This window comes from Saccopteryx leptura, chromosome 10 (assembly GCF_036850995.1).
Source record: "Saccopteryx leptura isolate mSacLep1 chromosome 10, mSacLep1_pri_phased_curated, whole genome shotgun sequence".
Taxonomy (NCBI): Eukaryota; Metazoa; Chordata; class Mammalia; order Chiroptera; family Emballonuridae; genus Saccopteryx; species Saccopteryx leptura.
The window spans coordinates 37,675,445-37,696,241 of NC_089512.1; the positions used below are offsets into that span (position 1 = coordinate 37,675,445).

General features: G+C 45.4%; 2 protein-coding genes across 2 annotated transcripts in view; one reads left to right on the top strand and one right to left on the bottom strand.

The window, feature by feature from the left end:
• The window catches only part of LOC136381906 (serotransferrin-like), a 55,434-nt gene extending 44,073 nt beyond the window's left edge, over window positions 1–11,361 (top strand). Inside the window, 4 exon segments of the mRNA XM_066350472.1 lie at window positions 605–687; window positions 4,798–4,934; window positions 6,459–6,513; window positions 10,283–11,361. Coding sequence (XP_066206569.1) covers window positions 605–687; window positions 4,798–4,934; window positions 6,459–6,513; window positions 10,283–10,502 — 495 coding nt within the window. The 3' untranslated portion in view covers window positions 10,503–11,361.
• Window positions 11,362–19,194: 7,833 nt separating this feature from the next.
• RAB6B (RAB6B, member RAS oncogene family) overlaps window positions 19,195–20,797 on the bottom strand; it is a 60,313-nt gene continuing 58,710 nt past the window's right edge. Inside the window, exon 8 of the mRNA XM_066351896.1 lies at window positions 19,195–19,388. Within this exon, the coding sequence (XP_066207993.1) occupies window positions 19,324–19,388 (65 nt within the window). The 3' untranslated portion in view covers window positions 19,195–19,323. The remainder of the gene's footprint in view (window positions 19,389–20,797) is intronic.

Sequence of the window (20,797 nt, forward strand, 5' to 3'; positions counted from 1 at the left end):
AATGAAGGCCTGGAATGAATGGAACTTACATAGGTGCTTGAGTCTGTCATCTGGATCAAGAATTGACACAAAATATCGACAGAGTTGGAACAAACAAAAAGTGTCTGGTAGACATTTAAAATTAAATTATAGTGGAGATGTAAAAGAATGTTTTGTTTTAAAAAGTGGGTTACCTATAGTGGTAACGTGCTATATGGTAAAGTATAGTGGTATTAGTTTGTGAATAGTTATTACTGTTTTTCAGGTGTTTCCCAGCCTCAGATGGGCACACTTCTTTGACTCTCAGGGCAGGGCAAGTTTCTCCTGTACCCTCGTTTATTAAAGTTATAATTTTACAGTTTCATATATGTCATTTTACATTGATCTTTCTGATTATATTATAAGCCCTGTTAGAGCAGGGGGTATGTCTGTTTTTCATTTTTTTTCAACTGATGGTTTATAAATAGAAGACATTTGTGAACATTTGTTTGATTCATTAATTAATTAGAGTGAATATTGTTTTGATTAGTTAATTTGCCACTATTTGGTGCTTGAAATCTGATATGAAAGGTTTGTGTTGTAAATGGGAGTCAGGACTGAAACATTCATTTAATGCCATCCTTAGGGCCCTAGCCTGACCCTGATTGACCTCCCTGGCCATGAGAGCTTGAGACTTCAGTTCCTAGAGCGGTTTAAGGCTTCAGCCCGGTGAGTAGGAAGTGGAATGGGCTCCTCGGAAATCTGTATATCAAGACCACCCGTGCTGTTTGCTCTGATGGTATTTGGGAAGCAGCATGGCATCCAGAATTGGAAAGAGCACGGACTCTGGGGTCAGCTGGTTCTGAGTTGCAAGCCAACCTTCACGAGGGTTTTATGAGGATTATATGAGATAACATTTGAATGTTCAGAAAGTGTTAACCCTTGTTATTATGTTAGTAAAGTTTTCAGTTACTCTGAGGACAAATTTAATAATATGTAGAACTATTTAACTCTGAAAAAAGAATTTTTCAGAAACTTCTAGGTGGAATCCTAGTTATTTATATTCTTAAATTACCTAAAATCGATGACTCAAAAGTACAGAACAGTATTTTCATACTTCTTTTAATTTCGTTTTAATGTTACTGGTGCTTATTTCCTAAAATTCTTGTTCTACAGTTTTAGGTGTTTTATTCTTACTGAGTTTCTAACCCTGATAAAAACTTAAGAGGAAAATATACCAGCTTTCATTGATTTTTTTAAGACACGTTAGTATCTATAGAAACTGAAATGCTACTTACAGTCGATGGTGTCATTTTATAGTATTTTTTCTTTCTTACTTGTATCTGAGATAATGTCTTCTAATTGATGGAAATTTAGGTTGGATGGAATGAGGTGGTGGTTTTTTTACTTATTTTTTGAAGCTGTGTTGGTTTATATTTTGTTGTTGCTTCCTTGCCCACTAGATGGTGGCGATGAGCAGTCTGAGTTGAGAGTGTTGTGTGATTCTTTTCACGGATTATGCTTTTGGGGTTGTGTCTAAAATTCATTGCCAAACCCAAGATCAGTTAGATTTTCTCCTGTGTTATCTCCTAGTTTTATAGTTTGAAGGATTACATTTAGGTATGTGATCAATTTTGAGTTTTGTGAAAGGTATAAGGTCTGTATCTAAGTTCATTTTTTGCATGTAGATATCTAGTTTTTCCAGCACCATTTGTTGAAAGAGTATTTTTCTTCCTTTGTTAAAGATCATTTGACTATATTTGTGGGGATCTCTTTCTGGACGTTATTCTGTTTTATTAATCTATTCTTTCACCAGTACCACACTGTCTTGATTACTATACCTCCATAGTAGTTGAGTTGTGTCAACTATTGTGTTGGCTATTCTGGTACTTTTTGTCTTTATATAAGCTTTAGAATTAATTGTCAATACCCACAGAATTAGTTGCTGAGATTTTGAGTGGGATTGTAGTGAATCTATAGATTAAGTTGGAAGAACTGACATCTTGACACTGTTTAGTCTTCCTATCCATGAATGTGGAATGTGATTTTGTTGATCAGAGCTTTGAGTTTTTTCTCATGTAGGTCTTGTACATATTTTATTAGATTTATACCAAAGTTTCGTTTTTGGTTGCTAATGTAAATAATACTGTGTTTTTAACATCACATTGCACTTGTTTATTCCTGATATTTGAGACGGCAAATATTAACCTTGTATCCTACAACACTGCTGTAAATCGCTTATCCCTAATTGCTGAGTCTTTCAGATTCTCTACATAGATAATCATTTCATGTGGGAACAAACACATTTTTATTTCTTCCTTCTTAATTATAGACCTTTTATTTCCTTTTCTTGCTTAATGGATTATTCAGAAATTCCAGTACAGTGCTCTAAAAGCAATGATGAGAGGGAACATCCTTGCTTTTTCCTGGTCTTAGAGGGAAAGCTTTGAATTTCTCACCATTAACTGTATTAGCTGTGTTTTGTAGATGTTCTTTATCAAGTTGAAGTTCCCCTCCATTCCTAGTTTACTGAGAAATTTTATCATGAGTGGGTTTTGGATTTTGTCAGGTACTTTTTTGCATCTATCATATGATCATGTGACATTTTAGTTTTGATGTTATTGATTATATTAATTGATATTTGAGTGGTGAGCCAGCCTTGCATACCTGGGATAATCTCATTTAGTTGTTATACTGTGAAATATGTATTTGATTTTCCTCCTGTTTTTGGTACAGAGCTCCTACAACTCTTGTCATTTCCTAAGTGATGAGAGCAATAAAGGTGTCTTATATTATGTTAAAGAAGTGACTTTTGGGAAGCACCTAAGGATGGGGGCTTGTTGCATGGAGAACCAACCATGTGATTAGAGGGTTGCAACTTTTCAGTCCCATCCCGAGAGGAGAGGGACTGGAGGTTGAATCATTTGCCATTGTCCAATTATTTAATCAACCATGCCTAAGTAATTATGTCTATAAACACCCCAAAGGGTGGGGTTTGGAGAGCTTCCAAGTTGGGGAACCAGACTGCTTCCTCAGCCTATCTATCTCTTCATCTGGTTGTTGATTGTATCTTTTAATATCCTTTGTAATAAACCAGTAATTTTGTGAGTAAATGGGTTTCCTGAGTTCTGTAAGCCACTTAAGCAAATTAATTGGAGAACTTCTGATTTTTAGCCAGTTAGAAGCACAGGTAACAACTTGGACTTGTGACTGGCATCTAAGGTCTCCTCTAGCAAATTACTCAAACCCAAGGAGGGGTTGTGGGAATCTCCATTCTGTAGCCAGTTGGTCAGAGTTATAGGTGATCCACATCTGGAGTGGAGAGCAGTCTTGTGAGATTTAGCCCTTAACCTTGGAATCTTATGCTGTTTCCAGGTAGGTGGTGTCAGTATCAAGTTGAACTAAAGGACATCTAGCTGGTGACAGGAGCATTGCTTGGTGGGAGTGGAAACTCTCACCCCCTATATTGTCGTGTGTCCAGAACCCATTAACTGTGGTATATAATTCCTTTTATATGTTGTTGGACTGTTCGTCGTTATATTATTGAGGATTTTTACATTTATGCTTATGAGAGATAGTCATCTGTAATTTCCTTTTCTTGCAATGTCTTTGTCTGGTTTTGGTAATACTGCAATGCTGGCTTCCTAGAATAAGTACTCCCTTTGCTTCTGTTTTCTGGAAGAGATCATAGAAAATTGGTATATTTTATTTAAAAATTTTTTACTTGAATATATCTGACATATATCATTGTGTAAACTTCCTTAAATGTTTGATAGAATTCACCAGTGAACCCTTATGTGCCTAGTATTCTCTGTTTGGAAGGTTTTTAATTGATTCAGTTTCTTTAATAGATATAGGCCTATTCAGATTGTTTATTTCTTGTGTGAATTTTAGTAGATTGTGTCTTGCAAGGAATTGGATATTTCACCTAGGTTATCAAATTTGTCAGTATAGAGTTGTTCACAGTATTCCTTGATTATCCTTTAATGTCCATGGGATCTGTAGTAATATCCCCTTTCATTTCTTATATCAGGAATTTGTATCCTCTTTTTCTCTTCTTCGTAAGCCTGGCTATAAGTTTATCAATTTTACTGACTTTTTTTTATTTCAAAGAACCACCTTTTGGGTTTGATGCTCTCTATTGATTTCTGGTTATCAATTTAATTGACTTTTTTTTTTTTTTTTTTTGTATTTTTCTGAAGCTGGAAACGGGGAGAGACAGACAGACTCCCGCATGCGCCCGACCGGGATCCACCCGGCACGCCCACCAGGGGCGACGCTCTGCCCACCAGGGGGCGATGCTCTGCCCCTCCGGGGCGTCGCCATGTTGCGACCAGAGCCACTCTAGCGCCTGGGGCAGAGGCCAAGGAGCCATCCCCAGCGCCCGGGCCATCTTTGCTCCAATGGAGCCTTGGCTGCGGGAGGGGAAGAGAGAGAGACAGAGAGGAAGGAGGGGGGGGGGGTGGAGAAGCAAATGGGCGCTTCTCCTATGTGCCCTGGCCGGGAATCGAACCCGGGTCCCCTGCACACCAGGCCGACGCTCTACCGCTGAGCCAACCGGCCAGGGCTAATTTCATTGACTTTTGCTCTCACTTTTATTATTTCTTTTCTCCTGCTTACTTTAGATTAAATTTGCTCTTAATTTTTCTAGCTTTCTAAGGTAGAAGCTTAGATTACTGATTTTTAGCTCTGTCTTCTTTCCTTTATGCATTCATGCCATAAATTCCACAGGTGTAGAGTTTTATTTTGGGATTTTTCTCAAGAATCATTAAGGATATAGTTTTTCAGTATACTGCTGCACTAGTGCATGCTCACTGCCGGTCTCCTTTGTCCCGTCAGGGCTGTTGTTTTTGTTGTGGATAGTGCAGCCTTCCAGCGGGAGGTGAAAGATGTGGCCGAGTTTCTGTATCAAGTCCTCATCGACAGCATGAGTCTGAAGAACACACCGTCATTCTTAATTGCCTGCAATAAGCAAGGTACCATTATATTTTCTGGCAATAATAATTGAGGTATTTCTGGGACTGCTACCAAGAATTAATACAGTTATCTACAATAAAATTATTATTCAGGATGAGAGACAATTGCTAATGAGCTATAAATTGGAGGATTTTCATTCTTAAAATGTATTTATACTCCTGCATTTTTGTTAGTCTTCTTACTGGACTATTCTAAGGAATGACAAAGGAGTGACTATTACCAGTTTTTCTTTGATACAATATTTTTCTTTTTTTAAATTATAAGTCCTCTTTGCCTAGTTAAGTTCAGATCGACAATATCTCATATCAGATACTTATTAGTGGTGGGACAGGTGGAATCTCTCCTTTCAAACAAGTTTATCATCCAGTGCATTTCATCAGGAGGGTTTGTAGAAGTTCTTTTTCTTTAACCTGATAAACATTAAAAACATTTTAGTCACACCCAATAAGCCTAGACTTCAATTTCATTACTTCTAAAATGAGCAACACTAGTTAATCTTTACAGGCCTCTTTCAGATCTGAAATTGAGTCTTTAAAGAGCCCAACACATTTCTCAGAAGTGATCAAGTAATAAATCTAATAATGCCTAATCAGGAATCAGTCTTAGGATCATTACCTAAACTTTTGTAAATTTCTGCCATTCAGTATAACAAGAGGAAGTAATATTCATTTGGCTTCAACTGTGTGCCAAACCAGCACTTGTTTATTACTAATGTACACTTGATGCTATAACATTCCATTTTAATATCAGGTGGAAATATGCTTAGTTTACTTTTTTTTTTTTTCCTTTTTGTGTTTTTCTGAAGCTGGAAATGGGGAGGCAGTCAGTCAGACTCCCGCATGCGCCCGACCAGGATCCACCCGGCATGCCCACTAGGGGGCGATGCTCCGCCCATCCGGGGCATCACTGTGCCGCAACCAGAGCCATTTTAGTGCCTGAGGCAGAGGCCACAGAGCCATCCTCAGCACCCAGGCCAACTTTGCTCCAATGGAGCCTTGGCTGCGGGAGGGGAAGAGAGAGACAGATAGGAAGGAGAGGGGGAGGGGTGGAGAAGCAGATGGGCGTTTCTCCTGTGTGTCCTGGCCGGGAATCGAACCTGGGACTCCCGCATGCCAGGCCGATGCTCTACCACTGAGCCAACCGGCCAGGGCGCTTAGTTTACTTTTATATGACAGGTAGGGTATTTCTGTTGAAGGCTCTTGTTAAAATTACAAAGCTGGTAGGTTTTATTTTTGTTACACTGGCTTGACTTATATATATAAAAGATCTGTAAGGGAAGAAAAACTTTGTTACCAGCTTAATATATTTGTAAGCATTATAGGAAAACCCATACATACAAATGTAAAGGTTACTTTGATAGTGAAAGTACTAGTGATAAAAATCCTGCTTTAAAAAAATAAAAGGTGTGGGGGAAAGAAATTTAGTGGTTTATATAAGACTTTTCCATATGCACCTATGTACCAGAAGTCTTGGGAAGAGACTCTTCTGGTTTAAATTTTAACAGTGTCTTAATTTCTTTACAGACATTACAATGGCAAAATCAGCAAAGTTAATTCAGCAGCAGCTTGAGAAAGAGCTGTAAGTATGAATACAGTAGGTTCTGTCAGGTAATATCTGAAGAACAGCTTTGCTGCGTATAATATTCTTGGTTGGCAGGGTTTTTTTTCCTTTAAGCATTTTCAATATATTATCCCATTTTCTACTGGCCTGCAAGGTTTAGGTCTTAGAGGGTTTCCCTTGTTTGTGAATTGACTTTTTGTCTAGCTGCTTTCAAAATTTAATTTGATTATATTGATACTATGTCTCTGTAAATTTCTCTTTAAACCAGGTGTCCCCAAACTACGGCCCACGGGCTGCATGCAGCCCCCTGAGGCTATTTATCCTGCCCCCCCCTCCCCCCCCCCCCCCGCCGCACTTCCGGAAGGGGCACCTCTTTCATTGGTGGTCAATGAGAGGAGCACTGTATGTGGTGGCCCTCCAACTGTCTGAGGGACAGTGAACTGGCCCCCTGTGTAAAAAGTTTGGGGACCCCTGCTTTAAACAATTTGGGGTTCTTTGAGCTTAATGGATTTGAATGGTATGTCCCTACCCACATTTGGGGGTTTTCTGTCATTTCTTTAAATAAGTTTTTGGCTTCTTTGTGTTTCTCTGTTCCTTCTGGATCTCCCAAAATGATGTTCCATAAATTATATGAGCTTTCTTTACTCTTTTTCCTTTTTTTTTTTTTTTTTTTTTTTTTATTTAGTTCTGAAGCTGGAAACGGGGAGAGACAGTCAGACAGACTCCTGCATGCGCCCGACCGGGATCCACCCGGCACGCCCACCAGGGGGCGACGCTCTGCCCACCAGGGGGCGATGCTCTGCCCCTCCGGGGCATCGCTCTGCCGCGACCAGAGCCACTCTAGCGCCTGGGGCAGAGGCCAAGGAGCCATCCCCAGCGCCCGGGCCATCTTTGCTCCAATGGAGCCTTGGCTGCGGGAGGGGAAGAGAGAGAGACAGAGAGGAAGGAGGGGGGGAGGGGTGGAGAAGCAAATGGGCGCTTCTCCTATGTGCCCTGGCCGGGAATCGAACCCGGGTCCCCTGCACACCAGGCCGACGCTCTACCGCTGAGCCAACCGGCCAGGGCCTCTTTTTCCTTTTTGATGTGCTCCTTGGGTAATTTCAAATTATCTATCTGCAAGCTATCTGATTATTTCTTCTGCTTGATCAAGTCTGCTGTTGAAGCTCTGAATATGTTACATCAGTCATTGTGTTCTTCAGCTCCAGAGTATTTTTTTATGATTTTTATCTTTCTGTTGAATTTCTCATTTTGCTTATGTATCATTTCCTTCATTTTGTCTGTCTGTGTTCTTTTCTATCTCACTTAACTTTCAGATGATTATTATGAATTCTTTGTCAGGCAGTTCGTAGATCTTCATTTATTCAGGGTCAGTTTTTTTTTGTTTGTTTTGTTTTGTTTTTCAGAATTCACACTGGAACTCAGGTCTCTTTATTTATTTATTTTTATTATTATTATTTTTTTTTACAGAGGCAGAGATAGACAGGGACAGACAGACAGGAACGGAGAAAAATGAGAAGCATCAATCATCAGTTTCTCGTTGCGCGTTGTGACTTCTTAGTTGTTCATTGATTGCTTTCTCACATGTGCCTTGACCGTGGGCCTTCAGCAGACCGAGTAACCCCCCACTGGAGCCAGCGGCCTTGGGTCCAAGCTGGTGAGCTCTTTGCTCAAGCCAGATGAGCCTGCGCTCAAGCTGGCGACCTCGGGGTCTCGAACCTGGGTCCTTCCGCATCCCAGTCCGACGCTCTATCCACTGCGCCATCACCTGGTCAGGCCAGGGTCAGTTTTGGTGCTTTATTTTGTTTCTTTGGTAGTGTCCTGTTTCCCTGGTTATTCATGATCTTTGTGTTCTTGCATTGGTGTCTGCATTTTTGGAAAAGTAAGCACCTCTACTAGTGCTTATAGACAGGCTTCATAAGAAAAAGCCCTTCTCTAGCTGGTCCAGCCAGAGATTCTGGGTGGGCTTGCTGCTAGAGTTGTCCTTGGTCTGAAGCCTGGGTTCATGGAAGTTGGCTTTGGGCAGCCTGGAGCCTGCATCTGCCTTGTCCAGGCGGGGACTTAGGTCTGTAGGCCCTGGCCTGTGCAGGGGTCCATTGGGGTCGGCCTGGGGCCTGGACTCAAGGGGGGGCCTAGGGCTACAGGGCCGCCCGGTGCTGGGTTCCGCAGCAGAGTGCTCACTGCACTCCTCTCACCCCACATGGAGTGGATCTCGCCGTGCTACACTGTACAAGCTTGCAGGAGTAATGTAGCAATGTAAAATGCATCTTTTCTTATTTCTGTGCTATACTCAGGTGCTCTGACCTGTATTCCTTAGCTTTCATGAAGATAGTTTCATGCATGGATGGTTATTCAAGTTAATGTCTGTCAGAGGACTTGTGCTGAAACTCCTATTCTGCCATCTTGCTGATGTCACTTTCAGTGGTTTCTCTTCCTTCTGAATTGCATGTTGATCTCTTCACATACTCTTGCTGCTCACTCTCTTGATCCTATATATGGTTTGTCATTAGGCTAAGGAAATTGAAACAATTAGATGATTTGTTGTTTCTAAATATTCTGTTTTAATTGTTGGAAATTATCTTTGAAAAAAATGCCATCACATTATTTATGAATCCTTTTTAACAGTATAGTCGAAGTCTTCCCATGTTTAAAACACGTTTTCCTTAGTCTTTTTACTTTTCATTCTGAAGAGCCATTAACAATACAGAAGGAAATGCTTTATTGTAATGAAGTAAAATTTTTAAAAGTAAAGGTTAATAGTTAAATTAGGAGTCTGATTTTAGTTTAATCCTGTGTTAGTGAGAATTAGGCTCTATCAGCTTTGAAGCATTTCAGTCTTCAGAATAACAGGGTTTGCTGTATTTACAAGGCTTATGGCAAGAGCTGAATACATATAATGTTTGGGTCCCTTTTCCTTTTAAGTTATTTTATTACAAAGTATATATATAAAAGAATATAATGACACCTGTATTGAGTTTAAAGAATACTAAAAATGAATACCCATAAAACTACCACCTTGTTTAAATGCTCCTCCCAAAAGCTTTTTTGGTACACATATATGTCTTTCTAAACAAGATGTCATTTAGTTTTTTCTGTGGATTCTTTATTAATTTTCATGCAGTGTTACAGCACTAGGAAAGGCTTTATAGATGGGCAGCATGTAATCGTCTGCCTGTGAGTAGCAGAAAGGACGGGAGTAGACAGATGAGCACTGCTTATGCACTGTTTATTAGGGCCAGCAGGTGGCAGTAAAGTGATTTAAACGGCGAAGGTTTTAGTAGTTCAGGAGGTTGGAGAAACTTAGTAATTGTGCCAAATAGAATGTGAGAATCTGGAGATTGTGGATTTTTAAGCTCTATATCCAAATGACTCAAAATAAATATAAATACCCTGTCTACCCACACTTAAATTTCAGAAACTTACATTTTTACAACACTTAAAACATATTTAAAATAGACGTGCATATTTTAAAATGGCATCATGCAGGAGATCCTTGTGGACGGGGGCACTAGGCTGACAGAAGGTTGGAATGACCTGGGCCCTTTACTGCTGTCACCTAGCCATGTAAGGTTTGACCCCAAGCTCACCGTTTTGTCGAAGAGTATCTAGAAATGTAAATGCACAGGATTATTCAGTAGTCATAATAGCATAATTGGCAGTTTTATAAGGTGAAGTGTTTAGATGAGTGCTGAAATATTTAGGACATAACTTGATTTCCTAAAGCCTTTAATTGTGATGATAAAAATGAAACTGTTTTTGCCTCCTCACTTGTTTTTGTTTTGCCTCACAGCAACACCCTGCGAGTCACCCGCTCCGCCGCCCCCAGCACCCTGGACAGTTCCGGCACCGGCACAGCCCCGGCGCAGCTGGGAAGGAAAGGCAAAGAATTTGAGTTCTCACAGCTGCCCCTCAAAGTGGAGTTCCTGGAGTGTAGCGCCAAGGGTGGCCGAGGGGACCCCAGCTCTGCTGACATCCAGGACTTGGAGAAATGGCTGGCGAAGATCGCCTGAGGGGCGGAGCCAAACCACAAGCTGTGAATGTGTGATGTGGTGACGGACAGTCTTAGAAAAGGGTGTTGGTACGAACATTTCTCTGTTCTGGAAACCAATTATTTTTGAATCTAGCTTGGAATTTTGTTTTTTAAGTTCAGTTCCCTTTATTGCTATCAAACTTGTCACTTTTATTTGACTCATGTGCCTTCCCTTTCTTAAAGTGTGTGTGATGTCCCTTTAGTATTTGCTTGATGCAGGTCCAGGTCTTTGTGACTGTAACAAGCAGACTCCACACAGAGAAGATACTGTCATGAGGATGTGGTTATCATCTGAAAAGTTCTCTTATGCTTTGGTCCCTTTCTCCTGGAAACAGCTGTGTATGGAACCAGTTAATTTCCGGTTACCCTTGAGGCTCCCGGCCAGTACATCCTCTAGTCCTCTGTGAGTTCTCACATGTGCAGATGCAGTCACAGTATGGTCTCCTAGCACGTGGAGACAGGTAGAAAACAGCAAAGCTGTGTTGACAGTGGGTCTGTTCTTCATTGGCCCAGTGACTTGTCCACGCTCCAGCCTCATAGCACTTAAGATTCAAAAACATGTCACGAACCCTTGGAATAAATCATTCCCAGATGATAGACCTATAAGTGCTAAATCCCCAGATGCCAGGGGTCTTGGTGTGCTCTCGTGGTTTCCCCTAACTGGGGAGTATAGGAGCTTTAGAAGCTGTTCTGTTTTTCTTGGGGACTGAGGGCACCTGAGCTATCTTCATGCTGTTTGTTCAGCTCCTATTTTGTACTCTTAGCCAGAATGCCATGGAACAAATACAAAATGAAAGAAGTTATCTGTAAAAAAAATAAAATGAAAACAGTTCTGTAGATTTTTAATGTGCATATTCACTGATGGTTAAAAATCCTGCCTTTTCAGTGTTATTCTTTGCTGTCTTCAATATATGGCATTTTTATGGTTTTATAAATTGTTAACACATTTCTTGGTAAAAGAAAAAAACTGGCTGGAAGCAATTAAATAGAATGGGATACCGAGTACAAATGGGAGTGGGTATTAGGATTCAGGCCTAAAGACTGCAGTGTACCCAAGAACAAACTCTTCTAGCACTGCTTTGCACTCTGGGACAAGCCCAACTAAAGCTTGAAAGGAGACAATGGCTGTGGACAGTGGGAAGCTAATCCCAGAACAGTGTGGTAAGAGCCATACAGGAGAGGTACAGGGTGCTCTGGAGTACTCAGCAGGGGCACCTGCCCTGCCCTTGAGGGATCCAGAGCGTCAAACAATAAAAGCATGGAGCTGATAATGCCCCAGGGAGTAGGGTCCCCATACACACAGCAGCCCAAGCCTCTGCCTGCTGTCACTCTTCCTGTGGGCCTCTCTAGCTCTGGATGGCAGTACTCCAGCTCCCCTCCTGCCCCCACCCCCAAGCCCTGTGTCACACACCTTGCTGCTGGTGTATGAAATAAATGCAAGCTGAAACCAAGAAGTCGTTAGACCTTGATCCTGGCAGAGTTCTTTTTGAAAGCCTCTCTGCTACTAGTGTTTTTACTGTTCTTGGTACTTCTAGTTCTTGCCCTTTTCTTACTTGCCAAGCAGTAATTTCAGGAAGTAGGTAAGAACAGTGAACCGGAAATCAAAAAGGAATGTGATGAACGTGACATGTGCACGTAATCATAGTAGGTGCTCACGCGAGTAAAAACCATTGGCTTGGTGCTGCTGTTAAGAGGCATGGGTTCTCTCAGCGCTTGTTTTTTCTGGTTAATGAAGTATATATTTGACTTCATTGGAGGAAGCCGTGCACCAAAAAAGGGACTGAAGAAGGGGAGGTTGAGTTTACTCAAGGCCTAAAGATGATCATCTGAAAAAGGTAAGGTATGTCTCTGATTCTCAGAGGCCCTGCTTTTCTGACAGAGTCAAGCAAGCAGGGGACACTGGGCCTCTGGCCCTGCTTCCTACTGGACTACAGTCTTCTCCCACTCGTGGGTTTGGGCCACGATGAGGTCACGGAGACTAGTCCTTGGGGGCTAGGAGGGGGTCTCGATGGAGGTCAAGTATGTTCTTTACTCTGGTAGTGTTCTCTTGTGGTTATGAAGCTATTCAGCCGAAGTAGGCCCATTTCCTCAGGAGATGGGAGGCACGTACAGCCAGAGTGGGGAGAGGAATGTCAGCTCACGGGCACTGGCAGACTGAGCTCGGCTCGACAGCATAGATAAGACACGTGGTTTGAAACGCCTTGGGAACACGGCAGTGTCTGAGCTGCTGTGTGTGTGGGTCCCCACACCTGCTTCAGGCAGCAGCCATGTCACGCAAATGATGCCTGCTGACAGGTGCAGGACACGGGAATGCCACTGTGCAGGGGCAGCTGCGATGCATAAACCCTGGGCACTCCATTAGTAAACAGCCTGCTTCTGGGATGGAGTCTTCCACAGGGCATGGAGCACACGTGCAGACTGAGCAATCTAGGCACTTAGCCCACTGGTCTTTATTCTAGCCCTTGCTTCAAGCCCCTTTTGCAAGGGTTCTGGGTCCTTGATAGCCTTGCATGCCACGCCTGTTTCCTTGGGTCCTGGTTCCCTAACGGCTGCTGGTGGTGGAGGGGACCGGGTTTCCCGCTTATCTTTCCCTGTGGCCTCTGTCTCAGTGCCTCTGGGCGTTCTAGTGGTCCTGCCGTGTGTGAGGCACTTGACCATGGTCCATTGTGTTGAAATCATTTCAGCCAGAAGGTTATGCAGCTGTTTTTTTGTTTAAGATTTGAGTTTAGCACAATTATCGAAGCTTCAGTTGGTTTATGCCCACCCTCACCTGTGGATAGGAAGATGCTTACCTCTTCTCTCTTTCAGCCCTTCACGCGTTTAAAGAAAGGCGATTACTGCATTTGGCTTTTGCACAGGAAAGTAATCCCACTCTCGAACTGTCCATTATAAAGCCCTAAATTGTTGATTACTCACAAGAGCCTTGTGTGGTGTTCATTCAGAAAACGCTAAGCACTCTGCCAGGCCCTAGGAACACTGAACGCAGCACAATTCCTGCTTCTTGAGGTACATGGTCCCATTTGAGGTGAAAAAAAATATGCCCATTCAGTGTAGCTTCCCTTCTCTTCCCCATCTCTTCAGTGTGGTCTCCGTCACAGCGGTGCTGGACCACCGACTGCTGCGTGGCCCTGAGGTCCACCGCCTGAGTGCGGCCCTCACCTTTGCCCTCGACATCCCAGGTTCTTGGACACCAGTGCCAGCCAGCCAGCCCCAACAGGTCTGCCTCTTCTTCCTATGGCTTGTGTCTCAGCGCCTCCTGGGGTTCCAGCGTCTCCCTGTTAGCGTGAGGCACTTGTGTTGACTTAAGATCGTCTTGTTTCAACTGAACTAGGCATTTTTTTTAAAAAATTAGAGGTTAGCATAGGGTTATCAAACCTGGCTAGGCATGTATGTAGTGCCATTGAGATTATTCACTCCTGCTGCTGTCTGAAGTCATGGTGCCCTGGATACCGTGATCTTGGGGAATTCATGGTTCACCTTAAATCCTTGGAACAGCTTTCCTCTGGCTTTCCCCTGGTCCTGGCAGGCATGTGCGCTCTGGCTCTCCCTCTCGCCATCCCCCACACCTCCTCGACCTCACCTTTTTCATCTGGAAGCCAGGAAAAGGAAGGCGTATTGGGCAGGGACCTCTACTTCCTGTCCCTCCTACTCGGAGGTGGTTTCCTTGAGGTGGCAGACCACAGGGTATTCCAGAAACTAGAGCCTTTAAAGGAAAAAGATGTTAGTGAAGTTGAACTAGTAGAAGAGTGAGACCTGGTGGCACTGGCTTCCTCTGCGGCCTCAGGACTGCCAGCATGTGCAGGGCAGGGCAGTTCCGGGCCTGCCCACGGCCTCTGTGTTCTCTTTGGCCTGATCCCACAACTCTCCAGGCCTTCGGAGCATGTTTTAGTTGGGAGATGACTGAGACCTGAAGGGGACCTCTCAGAAATGTTCTTTCATTGGTGTGGCATGTGGCAGCTTGGTGTCACCTGAAAGCTTGCCTTTAAATGGCCTCCTGGAAATCACCAGAAGGAAGAGATAGCCACCCCCAGCCCTGGCAAGTGGAGGGCAGGAGTGATGAAAGGTATCCCACAGCCCTGAGTCTCAGTTCTGCCTGGAGTTCCCTGCCCATCAGCCTTTAGGCAGAATGAAGGTCCCGGAAGTAACTATGCCCCACGTTTGCCCCCTGGTTGGTGGAGAGCCCGGGTGAGTAGGAAAAGGCAGCAAAGGGCTTAAGGATATACAGAAATGGGAGGGTCTTCATGGAGCGTACACTTGAAGAAATATTTTCTCACACACACCCCCCCCCCCCGCCCCATATACGATTGCACCACTTAGAAACATTAGACAAGAGCTTTGTGTTGAGAATTAGGACAGTTTATTGTTTGATCAACATGCTGAGTCTTCCACATTTTACACAGATTTATGCCAAGTCAATGTGGCCATTGATGCCTGCTGAGCCAGTAAGAGATGGAAATGCCACCCTCTGTGCTCCTCAGGGCTAGTCACTTCATGGAGGTGCGTGAGGGAACAAGAGGGGAGAAGTTGACACACACCACGTGATAGGGACCTTTGACGCAGAGAGGCTTCTAGCTGGAAGGAAGCATCCAAACCCCACAGCAAGGAGAAACCATGTCCTGTAGAGAGTATCCCCCACACAGGTCTGGCGTCCAGGGAGTTTACACATTGATAACCCAAGGTTTTGGAACACAATATGTAGTTCATTTCAAACAAAAATTCAAAGGGTGCCCTGGTCTGTGGGTGCCCATGACAATCAAAGTAGACCCGGGGACTGGCCCTTCTTTGCAATGGAGGAGCCTGGCTTACTCAGAGACACTGGACAGAATGTCAGGTCCTAACCAGAGTAGAGATGGTCTGAGGAACACCCGCGCACAGCAGCCCTTTATGTGCAAGCGCACAGTCCCAACTGTACACAGGTCGGCAATGGATGAAGATGGCAACACCTTGGTTCTGACCACTTCTGACTAGCCGGGTGACTGTAAGCATGTCACCCTTCCTGTCTTGGTTTTCCTGCCTGTGGAACAGGGACGACTACGAGACCCCTGCCTCACACTGCTCTGGCCAGGTGACACATTCTCGGGGAAGAGGTAGTTCGGAAACTAATGAGCATACAACCCTGCTTGGTTGACGCAGACAGACAGACAGAATTCTGTGTAGCTGCCCCTCACGTGGCTCAGACACGCCTCACAGTCCTCGGCTACCTGCTCTCACATCCTGACATCTTCACCTGCCTTCCACTGTGTGAAGGAATGAGGCTGCTCTGCCTGCAGGACAGTGAAGCCGGCGGTGCCGTTATCGTCACACCTGGTACCTACAGGCTCCCAGCCCTGGCCGGCCACCAGGAGGATGGAGCCATTGTACTCAAGATGGGTCTGCATCCTTACCTACCACCATTGCAATCCTCATTTCGGTTGCCTGAGACACATGAACTGGCCTGGTCATTGCTCCTCGGACCTGGGGACATTAAGGAATGTTTAAAGATGCCAACAGGAAGAGAGAGGCGACAGCAACGGCTCTCACTGCCACCCAGGCCCAGGCCATAGCAGGGAGCCTCTCACCAAAGGAAACTTGCTTACAATCACCAAGCAAGCTCACCTTGGACTACACAACTGCTCTTCTAGCACTCCAGATGTTTTTTGCCACACTTTCATTGTGGCCTGTGTACATTTAAAATATGCTATCTGCTTTTTCCAGCTTATGCTAAAATTTTCAGCGCCTGTGAAACAGGAGCTCTGCTGACAGCTTTTCTTTGACATCCCCAAATTAAAAAAGGGCCTAAAGAAGATGGCCCCGCTCATCTCCCGAGTCGGCTAGTCTTTGAGGAGAGCAGCTAAACTGCTGGCTCACCTGAGCTCATTTCCTACCAGGACTCCTCCCTTGGCCTCGGGCTAGCCCATCTGGATTCAGCAAGCGTGTAACAGTCACTGAGGATGCGGAGGCAGTATCATGACATCTTCAGGGGAACCTGATCGTTTTATTATTGAACCTCCACTCTCTCAGTCAAGATCCTACCTATGAGCAAGACACTGATGGCACCTGCCCAAAACGAGAGCCAAAGAACAACACACTTCTGTGCAAGAGGCCTGGCTGCCCTAACAGATGCCAGGAAATGAGGGGTGGGAATTGGGCCTGAGAAGAGAAGGGTCATGGAATAGGATGGCACCACCAAGATGGGGGCACAAGATGAGCCAACTGCCCTCATCAGCGGAGGGCTACAGGGCGGGGAGAGCCTGGACTCGAGAGAGGGGCTGTCGTGCACGTGCTCGGGAAGGCAGGGCTCACGGAGGCCATGGCAAGCCAAACAATATCGACCGTGTCTCTTACTGCTCCTGTGGGCTGTGATGGACGTTTATGGTGCCTTGGGTATATCTGCACATGAGAAGGGCACTGAGTTTCTACTTTTTATTTTTTTTACAGGAATGTTTAAGAAAAGCTACTCTTTTTAAGTACCAAGAAAATAAACATCCACCATACATTCATTCACTGAGACCCAGTGCAGATCTCTGCAAATGGGGCTGTCCCAGAGGCCACAAGCAATGGCTCTCACTGCCACCCAGGCCACAGGCTGTGCCGTGGACTCCTATACGTTCTCACGAGGTAAGTAAGAATGCTTCCAACAAGCACCACTTGGGGGTGTGCCACGGCGGGGGTGCTGGCCCGCACGGCACGCACACCCGTGCATATAAGTACATAGAGGGAGAACTGGGGCACGGATTCCCACGGGCTCTTTCTGCCCGCAGTTTAACACATCTATGTAATTATTTTATTGATGGCAAGACAATCACAAGTTTTTTTGACAATATTAAGCACTTCTTATTTCAACACATTGCAGTACTTTTGAATTTACAAAACATCACAATGCGAGTTCCAACTTGAGAGCAGGAAAAACAAGAATATATGTCGAGCACATGTGAGACCTCTGTGAGAATGTGTGTGTGGGAGGTGTATGCACAAGTCTATCTCTCTATATAATTATGTACACACATAGAAAAACTAAACACGACATCAGAATTACGGTCGTACATTGGTCTTTGCCTTTAGGAAGAGGAGCTCAGCGGGAATTCTGCTTCCTCTTTTCTTCACCTGAAGATAAATTTCCCTTAAAGATCAGCTCTGACCTATAGTCTCCGTAGCTGCAAGTGTGTGAGGCCACTGGACAGAGAGCAGTGAGTCCTGCCAGGTTTCACTGCACTGAGTGGCTGCCATTTTGGACCAGTTTCTGAGAAGTTCCAACATGCATTGCAATAACTTGTTTGAGCACTGCTTTGTGGAAGAATTAACTCCCCCTATCATACCCCAGATGGTCATTTAGCTCACCTGTGACATGCCCAACAGCAGTCTAGAGGAAGAGTCAGTATCAGCTGGGCTTACTGTTTTTGGCCCGAGTTGCTGTCCACTGCCTGGCTTTGTGCAGGCTCAGGGTTGGTGAGTCTGGGTTTATTTGGAATACAGGCCAAGTGGGTTACCTCACTTAGTGAGAAGCGAGTTCTCTTCAGAGATTTTACAGGTCCTCAGACTTAGCCCTCCTCAGATATGAGTCAAACATGGCAAAGATGGCTCCCTCTGGGCAGCCTTCTGGAGACTCCAGCTCAGTCCTACCCTCAGGCAAGCAGAGTGTGGGTACAACAGCCACAAAGGTATGTGAACAAAGATTCTACTGCACTGTGTCTGTGGAGCAAAAACCCATCAAGACATCAACTTTTCCAGAACAGAACATAATAGTATTAGCAACCCGCCATCTAAGAACGTGCATTGTCAAGGTCAAGGTGGTGGGTCTGTGGACACCCCCGACCCCTGAGGGTACGCAATGAGTCCCTTTTTGTTCTTGCCTTATATTCAACCCAGACATGTGTGCTGAAAGCTGAAAGCTGGGCGGGTTGGTTACATTTCCAGAAGTGCACATGGCACCCCACGTCTTCGAACCACACACATCGACACTGCCCACAGTTGCCAACAGCACCCCATCCTTCCTTCCACTGACCTCTTGCTCTGCGTCTCACTGGGTGGACCAGAGAGAACACAAGGTTGCCTGTGGCAAGTGCCCTCCACTCCTTCAAGGCGACTCGGGGAGGGGAAGGGAGAGGCAGAAATCATGGCAATGGGGCCTGCTGCTGGGCTCCCAGCAGTCCACAAGACCCCAATGTCAGCTCCGGGCCATGCCTGAGGTCCCACTCTGGCCACAGAAGAAGGACAGTCACAGCTGCCTCCACATAGGCTGTTTTGTTCAATCAGTGTTTGATTTAACCAGGTAGGACCTGTTTGGTGCAGCCTGGTTGGTCTGGGCCAGATGGTACGGGATTGGAGCCTAATTAAGTCGCCCAGTTAATGTTTTAGTTTATTGGGCTAGGGGCGGGAGGGTGGGAGGAGGGCAGAGGTGATCAATAGTTCAAAGAGGAAAGGAAGGAGGAGGTGTGTGGAAAAGGTTATCTGTAAGTTTACAAATATACAAAAACAAAAAGCACATCTTTCAAATAAAAAGGACTACATTTTTATCTGGCAAAAAAGTTGTATACACATGATTTAAATTTTTTTTTAAATTTTAACAGTTTTTGGCAATCTTAATAAAGTACAATATATTACAACCAAACCAAAAAATAGTTGTTTAAGTAACAGCTGTTAAGAGTGACGTGATCCCTGATGCCCAGCCCCCACCCCACCCCACCCTACTCCTAGAGACAGAGAGAAAAGAAAAATCCTCCCATCTTGATAAGCTTGTTTCCCACCCCCCTTTAGGAAGCTAACCAATAGGAAGCAACACAACAAGCGAGTAGTGTCGGAGGAAGCCGGCAGGCCAGGCTGCATTAGCAGGAGCAGCCACCTTCGCTGGCTGGGGGCTCCTGGGGTTTGTCCAGCTTGATGTCGATCACTGCAGGGGGCTGGGCTAAGGAAGAGGATTCTCACAGAGAAGCTCCACCCTGCCTCACACCCTCCCTTCCCTGTGCTCCCCTCGGCTTGCCCGGCACAGCCCAGTCCCTCTGTCCCTCCACATACTCTGCTTGCGGGCGGGGATGCAGAGTCAGCAGCTCCCACCCCTCCTCGTCCCCGACCCTCCCACACCTCCTTACCCCTTTCCCAGAAGCCTTCCTAGAGACTGGGCCCTGGGACACTGGCTCCCAGCCCAGGCCTGGGCGTGGAGAGCCTGGGGCCAGGCGCGGGGCCCACATGGGAAAGCGCAGGACCACATGGGCCTTGCCCTAGCTGGCTGCAGCAGAATGGACCCCTCAAGCTCTAGTCAGTGAGTGCCACTCAGACTCTGAGGACACCTCTGTGAGAAGTCCCATCCCTGGGGAAGGGCCTCAGCACAACCCCCCTCCAGTCTTCCCCCTGGTGCCCAGGGGACTGGAGGGTGGAGAAGCACCAGTCAGAACTACCAGAGGAATAGGTCCAGGGTGCACAGACAGGTTATTCCCTCTGCTCTCACCAGGCTGAAAACCATGGTGCCTGCCAGGCCCGATCACAGCTGAGGACGAGGCCCTCCACAGTGCACAGAATGCCTCTTCCTGGGCCGGGCCTTGGGGCCTGCTGGAGCACTAGCTGGGGCGGGGGCGGGGGAGGGGGGAGAGGTGTAAAAACGCCTGCTATGGGAACTGTTGCTGGCATCCTAGGGGTGTTTCTGTGGCCCCTATTTGAGGACTATGGGAGAAATTCTTTTGGCTTTAAGTACAGCCAGCCCTGCTTATCCATGGGGTCTGCATCCATGGATCCAACCAATTGTGGATCAAAACTACTTGGAAAAAATATGTTACATTGTTGCTGACATGTGTAGACAAGCCTGCAATGGTTGCATCTGCACTAAACATATATGTTATTTTTGGTCATTGTTCCCTACGATACAGTTAACAACTATCTACAGCATTTACATTGTATTAGGTATTGTAAGTAATCTAGAGATGATTTCAAGTATACAGGAGGATATGCATAGGGTTTACGCAAATACTACACCATTTTATTTAAGGGACGAGCATCCGAGGAGCTAGGTATCCATGGGGGATCCTAGAACCAATCCTCCCGCAGATATAGGGGGACAGCTGTACTATAAAAAGTCATACTTCTGGCCCTGGCTGGTTGGCTCGGTGGTAGAGCGTTGGCCTGGCGTGCAGAAGTCCCGGGTTCGATTCCCTGCCAGGGCACACAGGAGAAGCGCCCATCTGCTTCTCCACCCCTCCCCCTCTCCTTCCTCTCTGTCTCTCTCTTCCCCTCCCGCAGCGAGGCTCCATTGGAGCAAAGATGGCCCGGGCGCTGGGGATGGCTCCTTGGCCTCTGCCCAAGGCGCTG